General features: G+C 39.0%; 1 protein-coding gene across 2 annotated transcripts; it reads left to right on the forward strand.

Annotated features, from left to right (window-relative positions):
* Positions 1–1392: 1392 nt before the first annotated feature.
* Positions 1393–23574, forward strand: GALNT3 (polypeptide N-acetylgalactosaminyltransferase 3). Of its 2 annotated transcripts, XM_056350417.1 has the most exons (11): positions 1393–1543; positions 10597–11191; positions 12460–12632; positions 13844–13993; positions 14252–14486; positions 15249–15366; positions 15753–15953; positions 17058–17189; positions 18139–18240; positions 20858–21010; positions 21389–23574. In XM_056350417.1, exons 2-11 carry the CDS (start codon positions 10683–10685, stop codon positions 21509–21511), a joined length of 1896 nt encoding a protein of 631 aa, XP_056206392.1. In that variant the 5' UTR covers positions 1393–1543; positions 10597–10682; the 3' UTR covers positions 21512–23574. The 2 variants fall into 2 exon arrangements, with proteins under 2 accessions (XP_056206392.1, XP_056206393.1); XM_056350418.1 differs by lacking the exons at positions 20858–21010; positions 21389–23574 and adding an exon at positions 18588–20343.
* Positions 23575–25544: the final 1970 nt, after the last annotated feature.

A 25544-nucleotide genomic window follows, 5' to 3' on the forward strand; every position in this document is an offset into this window, starting at 1 on the left:
CAGGAGACATTTCAGGGAAGTCTTGATAGTGCGGGTGGATTCTGGCTCTTTAGAAGTTGACCATAAAGACCTCATAGTGTGTTCCCTATACAATGCTGAACAGGGAAAAATAGGAGAAGAAATTATGGAAAAATTTTGCTAGCAAGTACTTCTCCATCAGCTTGCGACTATGCCACTTTTTAAAGTAAGATTGCTATTTTGTCAGCTTAGGCTCCTTACAACTGTGACTTTGATTTCTGGCTTCATTCACCCCTTGCTTCATCTTGCAGCAAAATTGGAACCTTACATTTGTGTGTTTTTAAACATTGACCTGCCTTAAAACTTTTTGAATTGGGCCATTACTGCAAAAATTACATGTTTTTATCTCTGCTAAAACTTGATTTGCTAATTGTTACATGCTGTTGCTTAACAGAGGAGCTAAGACAGTGGTCTGTCTTGTTCTGAAGTATGGTGTTTTTTAAAGTAAGCCTGTTCATGCAGGCTTTATTCTGGAAAACGGCAGCTTTCTAAGTGTTCATACTCGAAATTTGCCTTACTTGAATTTTGTGCTATGAAAGGGTGACCATGGGCAGTGCGTTGCCTTGGGTGGCGCCGAACTCGCTACAGCTTCCAAAGGTATAAGGAAGGATTTCAACACGCTAAAAATAGCAGGACATATTCATTGTGATTAATTCCGGTCAAAATATTCATTAAGCGTTCCTGGGGAAGGTGAATTCAGTTATAATAGTGGTATGAACATTTTTGTCACTGCTGTAGAATCAGCACCACGCGTTTGCTGAGCCCTGTAACTGCCTGCGGGTCAGCTCCTGCCCGGGCGCCCTCGGAGCGCTGTGATTGCGCTGCATTTGTGTGGAAGGAGGAAGACTCTGCTGTGTTCAGGGAAGCTGGGAGCAAACCTGTATGCCGGTAACTATTTTCTGCCCGCCATTAAAGCGTGCTTGCCTAGAAAAGTGGTTCTGCTAGGGTGCGCCGGGGTTAGCCGGGCCGGGCCGGGGGCGCGGTGTCCTGCCGTGGCTCTCAGACCGTGATCTCACGGCGCAGGGATGTTGCGGTCAGGCTGCCGGCACCGTGCGCTGGGCGCGCTCGGTCCCCCGCGGCGCAGAGGCCGTAACACCCGGGGGTGCCGCAGGACGAACCGCGGCCCGGCCCGGCCCGGCCCGGCTGCGCGCGGGGTGCGGCTGCCCCGAAACGCCGTTTTCTTGCGGGCGCGGCGGGCGCAGGGGCCGTGCTGAGGCCTCCTGTCCCCCGCCGGGGGCCCTCGCTCCCCGGGGCGGCGGGCGCGCGTTCCCCCCCCGCGCGCACCTGGGCGCCAGGTGAGGGCGGGGCGGGGCGCCAGGTGAGGGCGGGGCGCAGGCGCAGGCCCCCCCCCCGCCCGCGCGCACCTGGCGGCCGCCGAGCGGAAGCCGCGGCAGCCCGCCCGGCTGCAGCCTCCTCGCGCCGTGGGCGGCCTCGCGGCCGGGGCGGGACGCGGAGGGCGCCGCGTTCTCCCGTCCCCGCAGCCGCTCGCACGGGCGGCGCCTTCGCCTCCCTCCCGCCGGACGAGGTGAGTGGGGGAGCCGCCGCGCTGGGGGGAGCCCGCTGGCCTGACGCCCCGCTCGGCGGGGGGCCGCGGCCGGCGGCGGGGCAGCGCCCGGGGCCGCTTCTCCGTTCGCCGCCGGCTGCGCGGGTGCGCCCGGCGCGGGGCGCAGCCGGGCGGGCGGGAGTCGGGGGGGGGGCGGGGGGAAGGTGCCGTGGCAGCCGCCAGGCTGGGGCCTGCTGCAGGGTCCCCCTCGGCCGCCCCTTCGCACGCGCACGCACACTCAGACGCGCGCGCCCCCCGCCCCGCGCGCGGCCCCCGCGCTGCCCCCAGCGCAGCCGGCCCGGGGGCCCGGGACATCCCGGCCCTGCGCGCCCCGCTCGGGGCAAACGTGGAACGGGGCGAGGAGCCGCGGCCCCGGGGAAGGGCGCTGCTGCCCGGCAGCTGGGCAAACAGGTCTCCGGGAAGCGCTGGCCACCAGCCGGATGCGCTGGCCAAACCCGGCGTGTTGACCGAGGGAGTTGTCCCTTGCCACGTACGGAGCCGCCCAGGCATTTGCCCGCGGTACCGCGCTGATGTGATAGCAGCGGGGCGGCGACAGTTTGATCGGGTGTGTTGCCAGCTTCCTCCGGGAGGTTTCAGCCTCTATCAGGTGCTTTTAAATTGCCAGATTAACAAACTGCCGGAGAAATGCGACAGCCTTCTACGCAGCAGGTGACAGTGCTTATGAATATTTTCTTGGCTCTGGAGAACTGACTGGAAAAAGGAATTGTAGCATAGGTAACCTTAGTGTCACAGATTTATTTCTTTAATTTCGTGTAAAATATACTTGTACAAAGAAGAACTTATTAATACATGGGTGTTTTATTAAATAAAAAAATCTTACCAGAAATACAAATTTTATGCATGTATTTCTGTAGCGTTTTACACGTTAGTCTTCTGTACAAAACAACGTCTTCTGTTTAACAAATTATAAATTACGTTAATCAGTTCAGTCGTGAGTAAAGGCAGTGTCGTGCTGCTGTGCTGAGTGGCAGAGTTAGACTGAGCAACTGAACAGCCAGCTATGGCTTTGGGTTTCTTTTTTTAACTAGGTTTTCCCAGTGGCCTGGTCAGTTTGGCATCTGCTGCTCTCATCTCAAGGCTTCTCAATAACGTAGTAAAGTAAAAATTAAGTTAGTTATAGAGAGCCCAAATTGCTGTTTTTGTTGCGCTGTGGGAAGCAGCAGCAGACCATTTTCCTCCTCGTAACCGCTACTGCCATTTAACTTTGCCTCTTTTTTGGGGCTGGGGTAATACCAGCAGTAGCCTGGATGTCTTCTGTCAAAACAGGGAAAAGGTATAATTGTTCTCTGTGACGTTTCCCCAGAGTCTGTGGTTCTAGGTGACAAATTCAGACGTTTCTTTTTGTTTTGTATAAAGTTGTTACCTGGTCTGTCCTTTCCAAGAGCTGATCCCCAGTGCAGGGCTCCCCCTTTCTGTGGAATTAACGTAGAGAATCCTGCTGAGGGTATCAGTTGCTGACCAGGTTCTTGGTGGCACTAGTGAGTCTCTACTTCTAATCTGCTCGTTTCTGTGCTTATCTTCTAGATGAACTGAAAGCACCCCAAGTTTCTAGACCACAAGGGGCTACATTTTGGCCACTCCTGTAAAGCACGATTTTACTCGCTTGTTGTCTGTCTTGCCGCTGTCTGATATTTTTTCCTGAGATTCACTGGTATCATGTGCCATAGGAAATAGCGCTGCTTACAAAGAGAAGTCATGTTGCAAAACTACTGGTGGTGACTTAGTAATTAAATTCTTAGGTCAAATGATTATTTGTTGTTAGGTAACATTATTCAGCACTGAATTGTAGCTGGAAAAGAACCAGTCAAGTTGGGGGGAGGAAGAAAGCGAAGACACAGTGAAGACACCTCATGGAGATTCTGATAAAGATTAGTTTAGCAGTCACTGACTCAATAAACTTCAGGAAATCTCAAAAAATCCATAAGGAGACTTTTGATGCTTTACACTTCTTATTTGAACAAAAGTTCAAGGCCAGTTAGGGTGTAAAACTGTGATTTCAAGCCTCGCTCTTAATATTCAGATGCTTTTGTTATCTTAGAAACATTACTACAATCAGGAAAACAAAACAAAAAATTCCCTTGATTATGATTCAGAGATTGTTTTCTGGTGCTTCAGTGAAAATCAGACACTAAATCTTCTATGTTAAAACAGTGCTTTACAGCTGCTATGGTGCTCACTTGTCATCATGGTATTTTTAGGGACAGTCTAAAATGATTTTAATGGAGGCCCAAGTCAGTCTGGCCAAGAAAAAAAGGAAGCTGCAGAGCTGAGTGAAATTTAAATTTGAGTTCATGCATGTTTATAGTCCCAGGACTGTAAAAATAAGCCATAAATAGTTTCTATAATATATGGTTACTGTATGCCTTTCATATGCTATCTGTTGTCACAGGAAAGTATGTTTCTGCCTGTCAAGCACAGTGAATAGCTGTAGAAAAATAGCAGTTGTGCTCATTTTGAAAGAATTTTTGGAAGCACTTCCGTTAAGAATACATAGAAGGAGTATTTGGGGGGTTTTGTATTTATTTTTTTTTAATATCAAAGAAACTGCAGAAGAAGATTGGTTACAAAGTTATATTCTAGCTAAGGGTTCTGGGTTGCTGCTGCTGCTCTGAATTTCTTCAGCTTGCTGTGTTAACGTCCAGTTACAGCTTCTGAATTTTCTGTAATAATCACTGGGCAGTTTATGTCCAGTCTTTGCTAGAATGATCTGTGTTCCTAAAACTAAGACTCAGGAACTGAATATGTTCCGTATTCCTCTTGTAACTTACTTTTTTCAGTAGAACCACATTTCCACTGGCTGAGCTTCAAAGAATGTACCCAGAGGAACAGTATCTGGGGTTTGTGAATCTGTATTTCTTTTAGTTGTGTGCGCCCTATCTAGAAGTGTATTCAGTAGGAATTCTTTAGTGGAACAGATAGGCAAGTATCTTCTGTTGCAAGTGTAGAGATAGAAACTGGTCAGCTGATTCTCTTTCTCCTTTTCACGTGAAGCCTTAATCTTCAACTTCTATATGCTTCATTTTATGATTTGTTCCTTTATTTAAGCCAAGCGCTAATATTCCTGTAAAAAGAAGCATAGTTTGGTAAACTTACACAACTGTTTGTTTTCCCCAAATTCTGAAGTGCTTTTGAATGTTTTTGATTTATGGAGAGCCTTTGTAGTCCATATTCATTTAAACCTGTATGAAAAGTTCAGGACAAATTAGGTGTTTCTTAGTCTGTCACAGGAGGTGGTAGTGTGAGTGTATGTTCTTCTGGGACGTACCTCTAGGAAGTGGAATTTGTTCAGTGATTTATTATTTTTTTTGCTGGCAGAAAAACAGTGCATGGTGGTAGAAGACGAGAACATCACTGACCAAACTGATTATTTCAGTAGCTAATGTTTTATTAACTTTTACATTCATGCAAAGGAAACAAAATGAATTTTATGTTCAGAAATGCCAGTGGTGAAAGTAGACTTCTTACAGGTAAATTATTCCAATGCATGTAATCGTGCATCTTTGGAAGATGTTTGGTAACTTGGTGAGAACAGTTGATTATGAGTGTGAGGTCTTTTTTTTTTTCTCCTAAAGAATTTGTTCAGTGTTTCTGTTCACACCCACTTTCTGATCAAGGTGACATTACAGTCTTGATGGAGGGATTGTATGCTTAGATAGTAAGAAATAATAAGACAAGCTTTTTAATGAAGCTGTTCTTCTGGAGTTACAGAAGGAGTTAAATCAAGGGTGGAGCAAAATTGTGTAGTTAAATAGTTGTGATTAGAATAATTCTGAAGTGTTTTTTCCCTATTTTTATCTTTTTTAGGTTTTTTCCTTAACTTTATTTAGTATTTTTTGCTTAGTATTTTGTATTTTTAATTTTTTTTATATTCCATAGGCAACACTCTCAGGAAACATTAGGACCCTGTTTAGAAGTCAGATATAAGAAAAATAGATTATAAAACAGTTTTATTAAAAAAAAAAAAAATGAGGTCAAGTATATTGTTGATACTAACCCCAATACGTTTCTCCTCACTGGCATGGTCTGAAAGAATTTATGAAGATTTGGGTTATCTTGACACTATTTTGTTTTTTTTAAATTATTGTCTATGGTGGTGTTCAGACCAAGCTAACAAAAAGTCAGTTTTCTGCATATTGGCTACTGTAGTGAGGCTTTCTTGTAAGCCGGAGTTTTTGCAGACAGTGACATCAGAGTTAGTGGGTGGCATAATGTAATATAGGCTGTGTATTGAATTCACACACCACCCATGTGATGTGGTTTGAAGCAGTGTGGCAGCTGCTTTTTGGCACTTCTAGAATATTTTTGTAGTACATATTGGTTTTCTGGTTATTTTCTTCTTTAAAGAAAAAATTCCTGAAATCCAACTTCTGATGTTTAGGGCTAATTATTTTGAAGTGCTGTAAGAATCCACAGTGCTGTTAGTGAAAATAATACTAATGAATAGAAGATTAAACACTTCGCTAAACAGTCACCTCGGGGAGTTTAATCATGCCACATATTTCTTCAGCATGTCCTGGAGGATGGAACAGTAGCTTGGTCTGTGCTTACTCACATTGCTATGCCATAAAAACATGTAAAGCATTTGTGGGGAATAAAGATTGTATTTCTGACTACAAAATTATCCTGGTAAAAATCCTAAGGAAGATACAGCTTTCAGGGCAGAAGTTCTTTGGACAATGCAGTCTGTGTTCTGGAAACTGCTACTATTTTATGTGACAAAGAGCTCTTCTCTTATTGTAAACAATAACCCTGTCAGACATTCTGTCAATAAAACTACACTTGGCATTTGTCTAGATTGAAGTTTGCTGTATGCTTGTGGCAAACAAGCCTGTGTTTGTCCACTTCACCTTTGCTGCACATACTATCTCGAGGCTATCACTCGATCCTTTCTTTAGAAAAGAAACATCACTTGCCCCCGTTTCTGTGCACAGTATGCTGCCACGTATGCTGCTGCTGTGTACTAATCCACATTGAAAGGGTTAAGTTATGTTGCTCTGTTGCACAACCCACTTAACTCAGGTGAGTTGCCTTTTCATTTCTAGGGACAGACCTGTGTGTTAGGGCAGACGGCTGGAGTTGCACCTGAGCAGCCAAGACAGATGTACCCAATACAAGGAAATAGGTTGTCAAAGAGAAGTCAAAGTATATGAAGAAAAAAGTTAATATAGTTACATCGAAAAACAAATCTGAATAAATGGCTCTATGTTCTTGGTTGGTCATTAGGTCTGCTTGTTATAGCCTGTAATGACTTACTTTTCTGAAGGCAGATGTATGTAAAACAAGGGTAGTACAAGAAATATTTGGAATGCATTTTAGATTTTGGTTATTTTGATATACAGATATCTTGACTGTTGTGTTGCTCGTGGGTATTCTAAGCATTTGTATATACTCAATTTGTGCAGGAAACAATCCCAAATGAAGATACTAGTGGTTTAGTTTAAGTTTTTGGTAAAATGTACATACGTACTTTTGATGTTTTGTGAAGAGTAGGGGTTAGTGTGTCAGCATCAAAGCCAGCAGCAGCAGATGTCTGAAGTGTATGCTAAAAATCTGTGGAAGAAATCTTTGGCATCTTCTAGTTCATTTTTCTTTTTTGTTGCTGGAGACAAGCCAAAGTTCATGTAGTGAACAAAACTAGAAAAAATTGTGACGTAGTGAGAGTAGCATAAGTAAATATTGTTGTGTTAATTGAAATGACAATCTAAGTCTCAAAGTAATTGTTAGTTAAAAGATTTCTCTGATACTAAGGCAGATAACAGATATGTAGCCATACCATGTAATTTTTCTACCCTTTGAGTAGTCTGATGCCAGCTCATTAAAAAAAACCAAAGAAACATTTGTAAACAGTTGACTCAAATACTGATTGAGTTCTCAAATTTAAGCATAATTTCAGTGTAAAACTGTCAATGTTACTACATAGAATTAACTTTAACCTCTCTTCTCTTGACACATCTTACACCATCATGTTCATTAAAGCTTAACCTTTCTCTTGGTGTGGACAAATTTAAGTCTCTTTACAAAGACGAAGAAGCCTAAGAAGTTGGAGAACATTGTTGCATGTGTAGTGATATAAAAGAAATTTGACGACAGCAGTGTTTGGAAACAAACCAACTAGCCCACCAGTGCTATTGCCCCCCTCCCCAGGTGTTTGCCTTATTGACTATGCCTAATGACTGCTTGGAGATGGAGAAGTTGCCAGACCTCTCTTACAATATTAAGTACCTCAAATATAAAAAAAAAAAAAAAAAGTTTGTTTTTTTTTTTTCAGGTTGAGGAAGATATATTTATATTGCTCATTGATTCCTAGGCTTTAATATTTACTAATATCATATGTGCTTGTGCATGGTGCACTGAGAAACAGTAATGTGATTTTCTTTTTTACGGTGTTACAAAAACATTCCTGGTTAACCGGTTGCAGAGGCTGTAGACTCAGGCAGAGCCCTCGCAGATGAAGCAAGGGTAGTTTTACAAGTTACAGTCATCTTGCTGGGTGCTGATCTGTACGTGTGCTTAGTGTTTTCGGGGCAAGATTGGGGGGTGGGGATGACTGCAGGGGAAACCTGTGTGAGAAGAGACAGGGGGTTACCCCCATGCTGGACACACACAGTCAGTTCCAGCCAGCTCTAAAATGGTCCCACGGCTGGCCAAAGCTGAGCCACCCATTGTAGCAAGTGGTACCTCTGTAATAAGGTATTTAGGAAAGGATAAAAAAATGCTGTACAGCAGCTGTGAGAGAAACAACCTGCAGACACCAAGGTGACACCAAATGAAGGAGAGGAGCTCTGCTAGGCACGCAGCAGATATTCCCCTGCAGCCCATGGAGAAGACTATGGTGAAGCAGGTTGTCCTGCTGCAGCCCATGGAGAAGACCATAGTGACAAGATGTTTCTCTGCAGCCCATGGAGGGCCATGCTGGAGCAGATACCCACACTGCAGACCATGCAGGAGCAGGTGGATATGCCCTGGAGGAAGCTGCAGCCCATGGAGAGCCCATGCAGGAGCAAGATCCTGGCAGGAACTGCAACCCACGGATGACCCATGCTGGAGCAGTTTTTGCTGAAGTACTGTACCCCACAGAGAGGACCCATATTGGAGCAGGGGAGAAACATGAAGAGGCAGGAGTGGCAGAGGTGAAGTGTTAAGGGATGAAGTCATTCTCCATCTCCTCTATACCACTTGGGAGAAAGGAGGTAAAAGAGTTGGGAATGAAGGGGTGAAGTTGAGCCAGGGAGTGGTGATTTTAGTTTTGTCTTTCTTTCTCACTATCTTACTCTATTTTTATTTGGCAATAAATTAGATTCATCATCCTCGAGTCTGTTTTCCCCACAACAGTAACTGGTAAGTGATCACGCTGTCCTTGTCTCAATCCATGTGCGTTTCCATCTTACTTTCTCCATTGCTGTGTTGAGGAGGGGACATGAGAGAGTGGCTGGGTGAGTGTCTGGCAGCCAGCCATGATCAACCCACCAGACATTGTGAGAAAACAAGGCTTTTTTTAATCTGACAGTTTGTTAAATTGGTTGCAATCCTTTCACCAGGAAAGAAAGTTTTTATTCTTAGTGTTGCAGTGTATAGGTATCCATACTGTAGAACGTTTTTTTCAGCACTAAAGAAAAATGGGAAAATAATGTGTGAGACAGAAGTGAACTGTATTTTCTTTATGGATGTTCTTGGAAATTTTGTGAGCCTTGTGAACACATTCTTGGTACCTTTTAGTATCCATATAGCCATGCTGTAATGAGCTTCCCTTTGCATCCTTATAACAATAGCTCAGTGGTAAAACTACTGTGGTTTGAATGTATGGGTTTATTAAAAAAGCTGACATAAGCTTTGAAATAAACTATAATGTGAAGACGTCGGGATTCTTAACTTATCCTGCAGATTCTTGAAGGAAACCAGGTGAGTATTTTTCCTGTATTCTGTAAGTTATATCTCTTCCTGAGTATATGTTATTCCAATTAAGGAATACAGAATTTATTTGTATTTCAAAGGATGAAACAGAAAAGTAGGTTTTTGGTTGGGAATTAATTGTGCTTTTATCTAAATGCTGCTTATTTCTTTCTTCAGTTCACATAAATATAACTTCCACAAAAATAAAGCTGTGCTTTGAATTTAGGCTGGTTGCTATTTTTCCTGTTCTTGTAAACTGCCAATTTTGCAGACAGAATTTAATTCAAATCGCTTGGATTCTGATAGTCCTTAAATGTTTTTCATAGTTCCTCATCTCTGAAAGCCACTGAATAATTGGTTGTCTGTGAAAAAAATAGTGGCAGAGTTCCTGAAAGAGGAGAGCTCTTTGACATGTTCTCTTGATGAGTTGCAGCAGCACATGCCAGAAAATGCAGTACAAGTGAATGAAATAATATACAGAATGATTATTTGATCCTCAGGCTAAATTAACCTATTCCAAATTACCTGTATTAAGGAACGAATTGAACGATTACTAAACTAAAAGTTTCCCACTTGAAGTCTGATTACTTGTTTTATTTTTTTTCAAATATTGGAAATTGCAGAGTTCTTGAAATAAGTTGGTTGAGAAGTCCTTTTTGTCTTTATAGTCTGCTTTTTATGTGGATCTTTCTTACGTGTAACTTGAACTTACCATATTGATTCCATGTTTTCCTTCTATCCCATCATTGAACTGAAATTCCCTACCTCTGTAAGACTTAACACTTTCCTTTAATTTTAAACAACTTAATTTTAAAGATTTGGCAGAAAATTAACGTGAGGTAGTGGCATTGTGTCGAAATAGTGTTTTATTCTTAGTGGTATGCCTGCCTTCCGGTTCTTCTATTTGAAGTATATTAAAAAAACTTCAAGCAAATGTGAAACAAAAACCAGGGGAAGTACATCTTTGGTATCTTATGGATAGGTTTGATATATCTGTATGTGAAGGACTCATAATGTTTGACAGTTGGGTGTTGTGATCTAATTCCTGCCCATTAACTTCTTGTGGTTTTACATCGTTGAATATACTAGATGTTTAAACTAATACTTTTTGTTTTCATTTACAGGTACTATAATTTCAAGAAATGCTGTGACCTATTGAAGAACATAATTTACAGAAACTCTTGTTTTGTGATAATTTTTTAAAACTAAAATGGCTTTGAAAAAAACACCTAAACTATTCAAGAAATTATTTTTTCACTGGAAACTTTGGAAGTTTAGCATTATTGTGTTTGTCTTTCTGATATTTTTATTTTTATTACAAAGAGAAGTGGGTATTCAAGACTTTAAAGATGAGGGGATTGAGCCAGTTGTTGGAAAGAAAAGTCATGTATTAGGTCTTGTGTTAAATGCTATGAACAATATCAAAGGTGCGAAGCCAAAAATGCAGATAAAAGCACCTGTTAGACAAACCAAGATTCCTGGAGAGAGACACTGTTTGCCAGGACACTATACTGCAGTGGAACTAAAACCCTTTCTGGATCGACCCTTTCAAGATCCTAATGCTCCTGGAGCTTCTGGTAAAGGATTTAAAACCATCAATTTAAATTCAGAAGAACAGAAAGAAAAACAGCACGGAGAAGAAAAACATTGTTTTAATGCATTTGCAAGTGATAGGATTTCTTTACACCGAGATCTTGGACCAGATACTCGACCTCCTGAGTATGTTGAAATGTGTATGTCCTGATAGTTACAAATCTGTTGGAAATGCAGACTGCAAAGGGATTTCGCTTCAGCATTACATGGTAGTTTAGGAAAGCCTCCTAGCTATACATAATGATTGGCTGTACATAATGATCCACAGTGCCAAAGCCAAGAACGTTTAGAAAGGCTCACTTCTTTCATGGTTTTGAATTCAAAGTAACCATATTTAAATAAGGTTTTCTTGTTTTGCCTTTAAGCTACAATTTCTGAGTGACTTTCTGGAAGCCTGCTAAGTTTTACTTAGAAGAAAACTAAAAATGTGGTTTAAAATTTTCCCGATTTAAACAACCACCCACCCCCTTTTTTGTTGTTGTTTTTGTTTTTTTAGTATTCAGTGTTAATAAAACCACCAGCATAATTTAATAAATTAGGAATTGTAAACTGTTGAACAAGGCAACGGAACAGCTCAGCAATCTTGTATTGAAAAGACTGTATTGACTTGTATTGAAGGCTGTAGGACATGGATAGAGTGGGGGTTTGGTTATGAGCAGTCTCTCACTGTCAGATTGTATGTTCTCAGCTCTGTGCCACAAGTGACTAATCTTACTGAGCTGCTGCTGGCAGGATGAGCATCACATTACATGTGGCGTAACCTTTGCTAGAGCCTAACTGGTGAGTTTTCACCTGTGCATTTTGTGAGGCAACACCTGTGATAATTACCCTGGGGATCTTCTAGTCTCTAAAGTTGACCTTTAAAGTCTCTGGCTCTGTTCAGAATACCTCAGTCTTGAAAAACTGTGGGTTAAAAATTGTTTCCCTCGAATGGGATATGCTGTCCTAGGGATTATATGGTATTTCTACAGAATTTTTAAGTTCTGAATTAATATGTTCCTTTTTTTCCTTCTAATAAATATGACTCTCTGTATTTTGAGGTTTTAACAGTAATGGTGACTTAGTCTGATTTTGCAGCTCAGTATCTGCAGCTGTCAATAACATTTTTTTTCTGAAGAAGACCTGAGTGCTATATGAAATGTACTCAAATGTTTGTGAGACAGAAGCAGAATTGAGTCAGTTGTAAGTGAAATTCTTGTTCACCATATTTTTAAAAAAATATTTTGTACAATTGGAGCACCTGCCTTTGCACTCCAAAACTGGGATAGAAAGTGGAAAAGCTGAAATATTTATGTCCATACTTACAAAGCTTTGTACTAGAAAGAATTTCTTTTAAGAGTCTGAGTCAAAAATTTTTGTCCATTTTGTAATATTTGACACTTTCTAATCTGTAGATGTATTGAACAAAAGTTTAAGCGTTGCCCGCCGTTGCCAACCACAAGTGTTATAATAGTTTTTCATAATGAAGCCTGGTCCACTCTGCTCAGAACTGTTCACAGTGTGATGTATACATCTCCTGCAATACTGCTAAAGGAAATTATTTTGGTGGACGATGCCAGTGTAGATGGTAAGTCTACCATCTAGTCCCATCTTTCTAGTCCCTCTCTTCCCCGCCCCCCAATAATTTGTCATGTTAGGATTGCAGATAAATTGATTAAAAGAGGGTATCTCTTTATTACCATTAATACTTATAATGGTATTCTAAGTAGGTTTGTTCCTTTCTTTTTCTATAAAATAGTTCTCCTGCATCTTTTTTTCATAAGGTAGTCAAATATGAAATTCCTTTCCTCTGGAAAGGTTTCAAGCCCCATTTCTGATTATTCTAATTCTAGTGCTGCTTAAGCTGCCTAACTGGTTGCATGACAAGTAGCTCTGTAATTTGTGCTTCAAATCAATTACAATTTATAGAACAAAGTATCCAAGAATAAATCGGCCAATGTTTGACACAATTTGCATGTTATCATAGTGATTGTCTTTATGTAAATTAATTTCATTAAAATGAAGGGCGATGTCTTTCCTAGAAAGTAAAATTATTTAATGGAAAAATAATCTTCAATACCCAAGCTAGTGCTATAAATAATTGAATGTGTTCTGAGCGTGATCAGGAATGCAAGTTCAAAAAACTTGATATGCTGAACTTTAGATGAACATGCCTATACATACGTTCTAATATTAATGTATTTACACTTCTTGCAAGTCTGTATTTAGCATACTGACACACTTGGATGTGAAGTATGTTCAGTAGTACAGTTTAATTCTAAGGATGGGCTGAGGAAGGAAGATGATGTGGGAAGTTTAATGAGGGATGTGGGGTTGTTTGTCAAATTTTGCACATTTTTAAATAGCTTTTTATGTGGCTTCTCTTGCTGTTGTATGTATTGTAGCCCTTGAAAACTGTAAAATGTGTCATAAGGGAGAAATTTGCATGTGCTGCAGATAACTTGTATAAGTAGATATGTGATCCATTTGCTCTGAAAATGGATTTTGAATTTGTATTCTAGGTGTTAATACTGCAGAAGAGCACATGTCCTTTCTTGTTTAGAATATTCTTGGTATTTGATCTCCTATTCTTTGCCAGCTCTCTTCCTATGGTCCCACCTCCAACAAAACTCAACCCCTAAAATTAACGTTCAATGGCTGGGGATTGTTTACCACTTTGACATTGAGGTCATTCCTGGAATTAGTGTGAATTGTTTATCTGCTTAGTTTAATAATGTAAAATTTTAGGCAGTAGCATGTATATACACTAAATATCCTGAAACTTATTTATTTTTCTAGAATATTTGCATGATAAACTAGATGAATATGTGAAACAATTTCGAATAGTTAAAGTAGTCCGTCAAAAGGAAAGAAAAGGTCTAATCACAGCACGATTGTTGGGAGCTTCAGTAGCAACAGGAGAGACCCTTACCTTTCTGGATGCTCATTGTAAGTGTAACCTGTAACTGTGCCAAGTGTGGTTTATAATGCTGTTGTCTTTGATTTAACATTGCAGATTTTTTTATGAATTATGAACATTAACAATGTATCATCTTACCTATTGCTATTTTATATTATTGAAAGTATAATTAGCAATGCTACTTAAAAGCAGCGCATATTGGCTTGCTGTGGGTGTGTTAAAATACTCCCTGTGTTACTAGTTTATTGCCAAGTAAAAATTCAGAACTTGTTCCCATTTCTCCATAGGTGAATGCTTTTACGGCTGGTTAGAGCCGTTATTGGCAAGAATAGCTGAGAACCCTGTTGCTGTTGTAAGCCCTGATATTGCTTCTATAGATCTCAATACTTTTGAATTCAATAAACCATCTCCTTACGTGCATAGCCACAACAGAGGAAATTTTGATTGGAGTTTGTCATTTGGATGGGAATCTATTCCTGAAGATGAAAATAAAAGAAGAAAAGATGAAACCTATCCCATTAGGTAAATATAACTTGAATAATATTTTAAATCCTTCAGTTTTCATGTTTTTTTGTTATGAACAACAGTTTGTAAATGAGCTAGTTCTTCAGATAACTGTGATAAGAAGTCCTAACATCTTAGATGGCTTTTGAAATACTTTCTTTAAGGACCATATTGTAAATTTTAAAGCTTCCATAAAAATATAGCCCCCTTAAGAAATTGCTCTGCATTACCTTTTTTCTGTATACACTAGGAACGTAATAAGCAATATCTTGTATTTTTTTCATCAGGAGGGAGCAGGGGAGAGAGAGGTTATAAACTTTCTTTTCAGAGACAGTACCACAAGAGACAGATTCTGTCTCCTTGAAAGGATGGCAACAAAGACTCAGAGCATCAAAATACTAGACTGTTACAGCAGTGCATTTGATGATAATTGTACGTGCTTTGGCCGCAGACACGTTACTGGTCTGGAGGAGTAATAACTTTGCTTGATATCCTCCGTAAAGGGGAAGTATGGTTTTTTCCTGATGCTGTCTTTTATACCAGCAGTCATTAGTCAAACCAGTTGTTAATAGATGACAATTAAATTGTCAAATGAGACTTGATGTGGGCAGATATAATTGCTTGAAGTATTATCTATGTCAGGAAAATGTATCAATGTAATGAAACAGTGACAGATGCATGGAAGCTTTCTAGAACAGTTATACCATGTTTTTATATCTGTATTTAAAACCCCCTACCTATTTGAATCCTGTGTTCCTCAGTAAATTTCTGTTTTTGCAGAACACCTACTTTTGCTGGAGGTCTCTTTTCAATATCAAAAGACTACTTTGAACACATTGGAGGCTATGATGAAGAAATGGAAATATGGGGAGGTGAAAATATAGAAATGTCTTTCAGAGTAAGTTTAGCTACTTCATTAGCAATGGTCTCTATATCTGACAGTGTACATGATTTTTGAGGACAAATGAGTATTAGATCTTGACTCCTCTACTGAATCAGCCAACTAGGACATGGAAAATGAATTACTAATGACCTATGAAATAAAATGCAAATATGCTTCCTGAACTGATTTTTTTTTTTTTTAAATGTGTTTAGTGTTGATAGCTGAAATATATGTTTCCAGGATTTACCTGATTAGAAAATTCACTTATGGTATACTTGATATATACACTCTTGCTAGTGGTTTAGAGGTTTTTTTCTGGTGAACAATAACATTACTGAAATTTTTTTTCTACCCCCTTAATTCTAATTGCAGTGCACTTACACACAAAATGTTATTATTAGGTATGGCAATGTGGTGGACAGTTGGAGATCATGCCTTGCTCTGTTGTTGGCCATGTCTTTCGCAGCAAGAGTCCCCATACTTTCCCAAAAGGTACTCAAGTGATCACACGTAATCAAGTCCGCCTTGCAGAAGTGTGGATGGATGAATATAAAGAAATATTTTACCGAAGAAACACAGAGGCAGCAAAAATTGTGAAACAAGTAGGTGGTGGTGGTGGTATTAGAAATCACGCTTGCTGCATTGAAAGTTTTGGTGAGCAAAAGTTATTTATTGACAAAGTATGTAAGGATTCTAGATATTTTAATGAGAAGACAGAGTTCAGTTTGCTTAATGCTGTAGCTCCAACAAACATGAAAAAAATTTAGTGTTTGGGTGGTGATAGTGTTGGTTTGTGTGGCAGGTTTTTTTGATTAGTAGGGGGTTTTGTATGTTCTCTAAAATCCGGGGTTGTTTGCATTGAACAGTTACTGGAACTACCAGAAGCGCATGAGAAAAGCTACTGAGCATAGAAAATGCAAACTAATTTGTTTTTTGGAGTGAGAAGCACAATGTCTCAGTAGTCTCAAGTTGCTTAGCATTTTTACTTAGAAAGCAGCTTTTATTGTTTTTTAGGTGAAGTGCAGAATAAATCTTGTTCAATGCTAGATATCCATCCTCTCTCTATCTGCTTAAAAACATAAGTTCAGGGAATTTGGGTGTTGGTTTATTTATTTTTGTAATTTTTCTGGAACTTTAATCTTTCACCAGCTGGAATTTAAGAGTGTTTTTGAGAAGCTATTTTTTCTTCTTTCATATGATAAATTTGTGTGACTATTGTATCACTAATAGCATTAGCTTTCCTAAGCATGTTTAGCAGCTAACCAACTGAATTTTGTCTGGGAGATTCTGCATTGTACTGACTATTAGGCTAATTGTTTAATTAATACAATTAATTATTTTGTTTCACTCTTTAGTGAGGTCAGATAGCGCTATAGCTGTCATCAGTATGGTCTTGTTCATACTTTCCTGCTTCATGGCGCTGTATTAAAACTCTTGGGACTGAGGATACTTCCACTGTGTCCATGTTGCGATGTATTTTTCTTGCATGTGCTTTGAAATGCTGCAGGCTGGATGTCAGTGGTGTTATGGTTACTGCTGTTTGTTTTTCAGTAACATAGTAGTACAGTATTTTAAAAAAAAAAATCAGATTAAGATTAAAACTTGATAATGCTACAGTGCAGAATATCATAGATTTATATGGACAAAATTGATACTAGTAACGTTAGTGTATTTCTCTTCCATCCTTGCTTCCCTTACTCTAACAGAAAACTTTTGGAGACATCTCAAAAAGACTTGACTTAAGGCAGCGTCTGCAGTGTAAAAATTTTACCTGGTATCTCAGAAATGTTTATCCAGAAGCATATGTGCCAGACCTAAATCCTTTGTTTTTTGGATACGTAAGTTTAATTTTTTTCTATAGTCTTCTATAATCCAGGAGGTTTAGTAATGTTTTGTGCTACCTTAGCCAGAGTGTTTACATTTTAACTATCATTAGCTGCTCTAGGGTTTTCTGTCCCTACTCTGGACAAAGAATCTCTTCTGCATACCTTGCTATTTGAATATTTTATAGCGTTGTTAACAGTGATATGAAATTTAAGCAAAGCTTTGTAACTAACAGTAACCTTGCTTAATGGGATCTTACAACCTGCTAAGATAAACAACATTCTGCCTATCACTAACAGTTAAAAATGACACAAAATTACTAAACCAGTGGTGAGAGATTTCCTGAATTATCAAGGTAAATTTAGCTTTCTATAGTAAGAAGTCTGAGAGAATTTTTAGTTCATGCTAATAAGGAAAACTGGGCAGCTGTTTGCTTCTCAGAACTAGGTTTATGATATGGAAAATGTGTGTTCATACGTTATACATATGTTTGGGGGTTTTTTTGAAGACCATTGCATTTCCTTCTGCCAAGTAACTTCTTAGGCACTGTATTGCTAAAACAAACAAAGAAAAATTAAACAACTAATAAGTATTATTTTGAGGTGAATGCGACTGTTTAGCATGTATTTACAAATAAAACTTCCTTCAATCTTGAATACTTTATGTATATCTCTTCAAATTGTAATTTGAATAACAGTAACCTTGCACCCCAGTAGCCTAATAATCCACAGTGTGTGGCTGTAGACAATGATAATGTAGTTACTAGGCTTTTGGTTAGAAAGGATTAACTGAGCCCAGGATTTTTAGGATTGAGCAGAGCAGAAAGTAAAAATGAACTAACAGCTGTAATTCTTGTTAATCCAAAGGTTAGTTTTGTATGCAAGTGAGGCAGTTTAATTTTTTGTTATCCATGCTGAGCTGCTTTTTTTTTTTTTTTTCTTTCTGATAACATCCTTCCTTTAGTTAAAAAATACAGGTAATCGCATGTGTCTGGATGTTGGTGAACATAACCATGGTGGCAAACCGTTGATTATGTATTCTTGTCATGGACTTGGAGGAAATCAGGTAAAATATTTGATACCTGATTTGTATGATGTATTCAACTGTAACTGTACCATGTTGGAGCTTTTCATTTATTTTAGAGAAATTTCCCTCTCCCTCTTTTATTTTTTTAATTCCTCTATATATTGTTCAAGGAAAATTTCATACTGCTCTTCATGTTGCATCCTGCTTCTAACATTCTATGTTCAGTATACAGATTCAGATTTTTAACACAATTGCACTGCTTCACTTGATCTCTCCTTTCTGTGCAAAACCCTTCCATCCTACCCTTACTACTTTCTTGTAAATGTTGTCGTCTTAATTCTTCCTTCCCTTATGCTTCCTCCTGTTGCTTCTTTCTCTGCCACCAGGACTCGCACTATCAAGGAAGATGTTGGTGGGAATCCGGCCAATGGGAGACCAAGTGGCCAGGCCTGAGCCACCTTCCTTATCATGCTTGCAGCCTCATAGTGTGAGGTCAAAGTGGTCTATCCTGTACTGGCTAATGCAAGTGAATAATATGACTGAATTTGTCCAAGAATAGCTCTCGGCTGCATAGCTCTTGGAGGCAGCAGTAGGGCTCCGTTTCTTCTACAGTATAATTTGCAATAGATGTCAGATACTGGATCCTTCAGGCACTACTGTAATACTAATAAAAGTAACATCTCCTTCGCTTCCCAGAAATTAACACTTTGCTGTTGCCTTAAAGAGTTACTTAGAATAAAATTTATTAACTGTAGATCCTTAATAACTAAAGGTCAACAAAGACTGAAGAGTTTTTGTTATAGTTGTAATTTTCTTTAAATAAAATCTTCAGTCTTAAAAAGCCATCCATTGATGGCACTGTAGACACATGATCTTATCAGTTGATGCTTTCCTAGGCAATTTTTGTGGGTGATGGAATACTGTCTAGATTAACAACTATCCTGTTATGTTAGTTTATTACAGTATTGAACTTTTTTTTTATTCTGTTGTGGATTAATACTATGTTAGCCTTTTCACATTATCAAAGTCATTAATGTGGGAACGCTGTACCAAGAAATTGTATTAAAAGATCTGCTGTATGCTTCTGTTGTCATTTCTCTCTGAAGTTACCTTGGACTGTACTAAAACTCTGTGCTTTCAAGTGTTGTTCTTCGTTGGTTTTCCTTCTGCCATAAAATAACAGCCTGAATCCCTTTAAATGCCAGCCTTCAGAGAATGTTAATACAGGTTTTGCTGGAAATACTTAAGGCATGTACGTGTTTGCTTACTTCACCCTTCTCATTACAATACTCTGTTTTCAGTTGTTTTATGTTCTTTACTGGACTTCAGTCATGTAGGCTGAGATTTTCCATGCCACCTGTCATCTTCATCCTTGTATCTGAGATGGGAAAAGGGACTGGAAGAGAGAACCTAGTTTTCAGAGTTGTGCATCAATAGTTTATCATTCTTCCTTTTTTAGAATATTCTTGGGCTGGGAACATGTCCATCTCAATGTCCAAAATCAGTGGAGTTTTAAACCTAGCTTTCAAGCCATATTTTTCAGGGCTTGCAGAGATTTTGCAGTTCAAAAGATAAATCGGAACAGATTAAGTCAGACTAAGAGATTTAGAATAAATTACTGTGTTTGAGAGCTAAGTGACTAAGCAGGTCACTCCTATCAGTACCTGTTTCGGGGAGTAATGGTGGGCGCAGAAACTTAAGAGCGAGATGCCTGTTTGTTCCTTGGTGCTATTCCCATTGAAGCCAAGGCAGTGTGGAGGCAGAAGCTGACCAACTGGACAGATAATTGAAAGTCACAGGGAGCTAAGTGAGCCTAGACTTACTAGTCAAAGGAAAGATATGGTGAAGAAGGCTGACATACAGAACTGAGAAACAGTGGTAGTGAGATGTAATGATAGGAACTCTGCCATTTAATGAGAAAGAAGAGGAAGAGACCAGGATTGTAGGGTAGAGCTAAAGGTATAAAAGGACAACTGCGTCTGTAACTGTTAGAATTAAATCCCTGTTAAGACCGGAAATATAGCCTAGAATTCCTGAGCCTTAAGAGCACTCTGCTTTCAGGAATTAATGGTAAAATTCACTTAGAAAATACATTTTTATCTTAGTTTTCTAATGGCTAGCTCACAGGAGACCATAACAGCATCCTATTGTTAGCAGTTATTGTTTAGATCAAGCAGCAAAAGTTGATGTACAGCAGTCAGTATTGATCTGTGACAATTATTTTTTTTGGTTGCTCTAAGAAAAAACAAAATCCAGCAACAAAATTGAATAAATATTTTTTAAAGTTAAGAAATTACAAAAGTTAAGTTGTCCATGCAACTATCTCCACTCTTCTGTTTGTCTTCTTGAATTATATATGATTCCTGGGGGAGCAAGCAATGAGATCCTGCATCATAATGTATATGCTCCAAGTGTCATTTACAATTTATACATTTAAGTACTTTAAATATATTCTATTGCATTAGCATTAAAAAATGCTTTTAGTTTTGTAAATGCTTTTAAAGCATATATGCTAAAAGTCAGGGAAATTATTCTGTAGTCTCAAGTTGTTTGGAAAAAAACCCCTATTTTTTGTATTGGAATTTTGAGGATTTAATTTAGTTTAATATTCTTGTTTGTGTTTGTTTACTGAAATTATTAAAAATTATTTAAATAGTACTTTGAATATTCTGCACGCCATGAAATTCGACATAACATTCAGAAGGAGCTTTGTCTGCATGCTTCTAAAGGACCTGTGCAGCTTCGCGAATGTAACTACAAAGGCCAGAAAACCTTTGCTGTTGGGGAAGAGCAATGGCTGCATCAAAAGGTATTTAGACTGTGCAGTGAATTGGTATTTTTATCAGTCATCTTTTACGAGAGTGGATTTTTGATTTCCAATAACAGAGAAAACCCCAATGAAACAAAACTCTGAAGCCAAAAAGGACTAAGTTTATTTCTGGGAGGAAAATTTAGACAACTTCAGCTTTTCAGTTACCAGATCAAAACTGTGTTTTCACTGTTTTAAATTTAAAGTTACAAAAACAGTTGATACCCCTTAGTGTGTGACTGGGCATCCATCTGGAAGCCAATCCAAATGTTTTGTGTCTTTAAAAATATTTACAGTTTTGAAGAATGGGAGAAATAGCATGCTCATTGTTTGTTCACTTTTTTTTTTTTCCCCCCCCTCCTTTTTCACTCACTTTAGGATCAAACTCTGTACAATGCAGCACTACATATGTGCCTTACAGGAAATGGAGAGCATCCAAGTTTGGCATCCTGTAATCCATCAGACCCCTTCCAGAAGTGGATCTTTGGCCAGAACAATTAAGATTTGATATTTATAGGCCAGGATCATTTTATTAAAAGAAAAGATGTATTCTAAACTGTGATGATATATATATACTGCATTTTTAAGTGATGCATACTTTAAATGCAAAATGTTTAAACAGTTTCCTTTCCCTCTTATTTAAGTTGGATATAAAATACGTTGTCAGAGATTCCCTAGGAGTCTGTTATACCAAAGATGATTGAGATCCCAATGTTTACAATATCTCTGTGATAAGACTTCATATGTTGATCACTGATTCATGGTTCCTCTTAGTCCTTTTTCACCTTGGGGACCATATTTATAGGTTTTCCATATATTGTAAGAACTTCTGAAGAAGACTAGTTTTCTCTGTAGAGTTATGAGACATTATTGTATACAGTCTAAAAACCAAGACACTTTATGTTTATATTTTTGTGCTCAATTGGTTGACTTCATATTTTTTTTTAATCATTTACTTTACTCAGTGAAACTTCCTCAGTATTTTTTAAGTTGCTTCACTTGAAAAATTAAATATTTGACCTTCAGGTTAAAGCCAAATAGGCTACCACACTGTGCTCAGCTTCTAGCAAGCCAGTTCTTTTGTAGAAGAAAAAAATAATTCTCACTGAAATATGTATGTATGATTGTTTTAATGCAAAATCACTTTTTTCTGATATTAATCTTTTTTTTAGCCAAAAATTTTTGTATAGGTTTTTTATATTTCATGAAATTTAAACTTTATGACAAAGTTACATTGTAATACATTTCCGAGCTGTGTAACATTAACATTTTTTTCAGCATTTTGTTCGTTATTGCTTTAAATTACATGTTATCTACTAAACCCACTTTTTTTTCTAGCTTTTAGTGATTTATGCAACATTTCCCGACAGATTTATAATGTGATCTGTACATAATTTCTCGTGTGAACACTTGCACATTGATCTTTATTTTTTCCTTCTTGCTGCTGTTTCCCCTTTTACAAAGTACTGACCTAAGTTTTATCAGTCCAAGCGAGACTGTGGCCTTCCTAAATATTCTGCTAGCTCCTCTCCTGAAATACTGTATTCTTGTAAGCATCCACAAGTATGCTTTGATGGATCATGTAGAGCTATGACTTCATAAATAGACTTCCTTTGATTAAGTTTTTGAAAACCCCAAACAAACAAACTGCTTATTTTACTGGATGCATAGTTGTTAAAAACATTCCAGTTAGTCTTCCATTGCAGTCACCAATCATGCCCGTTTTCTGACTGTGATTATTTCAGGACTTCTTTAATGAAGGCAACTCTTTTGCACAAGAAATGTGCTCTTTACGAACAGAGATGTACACTTACTTGAAAACGTTTACTTCAGGGTATGAATGTGAGATTAAGGGGCATCTCACCCTCAAAGAATCTAAGGTCACATAAAATTGCACTTTATTATGAAATAGAGTTTACCTTATTAAAGTTTTGTATTGTGATTTGGAGAAGACTTAATTGGTTTATGCAAATTACAGAAACTTAAAAATAACCTTAAATTTGCCTGTGCTATGATATGGAGGACAATTACTATGAAATTAAAATAATAAACTTCTAGGAAGGGAAGGAAGCAGCAGAATAAAGACAAGGAAAAGACTGTTGTCTAGAAGTGCCAGTATTGTTATTAACTAGGGGTGGGAAACATCAACAGTTAAAAGGTACTTTGCAGCTTGTTGAAAGAATTGTATTGAACATCTACAGTATCTGTTCAAATGGAAGAAAACAGGAGGTGTAATAGCAACCAGCTTAATAATGAACTCTTTAATGATCTGAATCTCAAGAAAGGTGCACATAACAGTGGAAAGTTGAGCAGCAAGATCAAGCCTAGTTAGATGCAGCTAGTAATGGTATTTTAGGAAATGCTTAATATTTCCTTTAAGCACTGTACTTCTAAGAGGAAGGACATTAAGGAAAAAAGTCATGGCTTCCAAAAGGAAAGAAAATTTAAATTTTTCAAGTGAAGACAAAGTATTTGGCTGCATGATCAATTATAAAGCTGAGAATAAATTTAAAGGGGTGGGTATTAAAGATTGAATAGAAAAAATACACTAATATTAAATTTGTCTTTTCATCCTGGTAAATAAATAATATCGTTACGGACAAATGCTTATTTATCTATAGAGTCTGGTGGATGAATGGATGGTGTTGTGTGGGTTTTTTTTTATTTCTAATGGGGGGAGAGAGCCTGTCTTGGTTAATTTAATGGTATCTGACTAATGAGTTAAACTGAAGACAAGCAAGAAGAAATCCTTTCAGTAGTTCTAAGTCATCCAGAAGACAAGTGAATAAGGAACTTGAGCTAATTTCTTTTTCTGCTTTGATAATCATGCCTTTGAGTCTTGGCTTCAGTAAGACTTTTGGTGACACCTATAAAAATATGCTATGAAGTTAAAACTGTATGATTTAAGATAACTTGCTACAGTGTGGACATAAATTGTTAAAAGGCTGTACTGGGAAGGGTTATTAATACCACTGTGAAACTGGAAGGCTGTATCAAATGGCACTGCACCAGGATCTGCCTGTGCCCTCTGATAGATATTTCCATAATTCAGTCATGGAATGCAAATTATTCTTATTGCTTTTGCAGATCAAACAAATATTGGAAGGGCAACAAATGTTCTTGACAAACTGGAGAAGGAGTTGAGAAAAAAATAGGATGCAGGTCAATGAGAAAATTATTCAACAATTATGGATATAGGATGGGAGATTACTTAGGTAGCAGCTGTGCTGTGCTGACCCCCAGGTATGAAATGGAAACTGATTGTTCAATGAACTATTCTAGAAGACAAGGTACTTAGGATAACTGTTCAAAAGGACTTGAGTTCTTTTAGTTCCTAGTATGTGTTATACAACAAATGCATTATATTATTTTTGATACCACTAAAGGGTAATTTCTTCATGCAATCTGTTTCACAAACATGTCAGATTGGAATTTGTATATATAAAACATCATATATCTGTTGATTACCAGTTTTTCTTTGTAGAGGTAACATTCCAAACCAGGATAGAATTTAAATTGCGTGGAAGCAAGTAGCAGTGAAAAGGCCAAAACAGTAGTGATGGAGTCCCATCCAGCTGGTGGCCGGTCACAGGTGGTGTTCCCCAGGGCTCAGTACTGGGGCCAGTTCTGTTTAATATCTTCATCAACAATCTGGACAACGGCATCAAGTGCACCCTCAGTAAGTTTGAAAATGACACCTGGCGGGGAGTTAATCTGCTTGAGGGCTGGAAGGCTCTCCAGAGGGATCTGGACAGGCTGGATTGATGGGCTGAGGCCAGTTGTATGAGGTTCAACAGGGAGAAGTGCCGGGTCCTGCACTTGGGTCACAACAACCCCCTGCACCACTGCAGGCTTGGGGAAGAGCGGCTGGAAAGCTGCCTGAACAAAAAGGACCTGGGGGTGCTGGTTGACAGCCGGCTGAACACGAGCCAGCAGTGTGCCCAGGTGGCCAAGAATGCCAACAGCATCCTGGCTTGTATCCAAAACAGTGTGGCAGCAGGACAAGGGCAGTGACTGTCCCCCAGTGCTCAGTACTGATGGGGTTGCACCTCTAAACCTGTGTTCACTATTGGGTCATGACTTCAAGAGGGACATGGAGGTGCTGGAGCGTGTCCAGAGAAGGGCAGCGAAGCTGGTGAAGGGGCTGGAGCACAGGTCTTATGAGAGGCAGCTGAGGGAACTGGGGCTGTTTAGCCTGGAGAGGAGGTGGCTCAAGGGGGACACCTTATCACTCTCTACAGCTGCCTGAAAGGAGGCTGCAAACAGGTGAGGGTCAGTCTCTTCTCCAAAGTAACAAGCAACAGAATGCGGAAACAGCCTCAAGTTGCACCAGGGGAGTTTTAGATTGGATATTAGAAAAGATTTCTTCACTGAAAGGGTGGTCAACCATTGGAACAGGCTGTCCAGACAGGTGGTGGAATGACCATCCCTAGAAGCGTTGTGGTGCTTAGAGGCATGGCTTTGCGACAGACTTAGCAGTCCTGGGTTAACAATGGTTGGTCTTGATCTCAAAGGTCTTTTCCAACCTAAATGA

This window comes from Falco biarmicus, chromosome 8 (genome assembly GCF_023638135.1).
Source record: "Falco biarmicus isolate bFalBia1 chromosome 8, bFalBia1.pri, whole genome shotgun sequence".
In the NCBI taxonomy this organism is placed as follows: domain Eukaryota; kingdom Metazoa; phylum Chordata; class Aves; order Falconiformes; family Falconidae; genus Falco; species Falco biarmicus.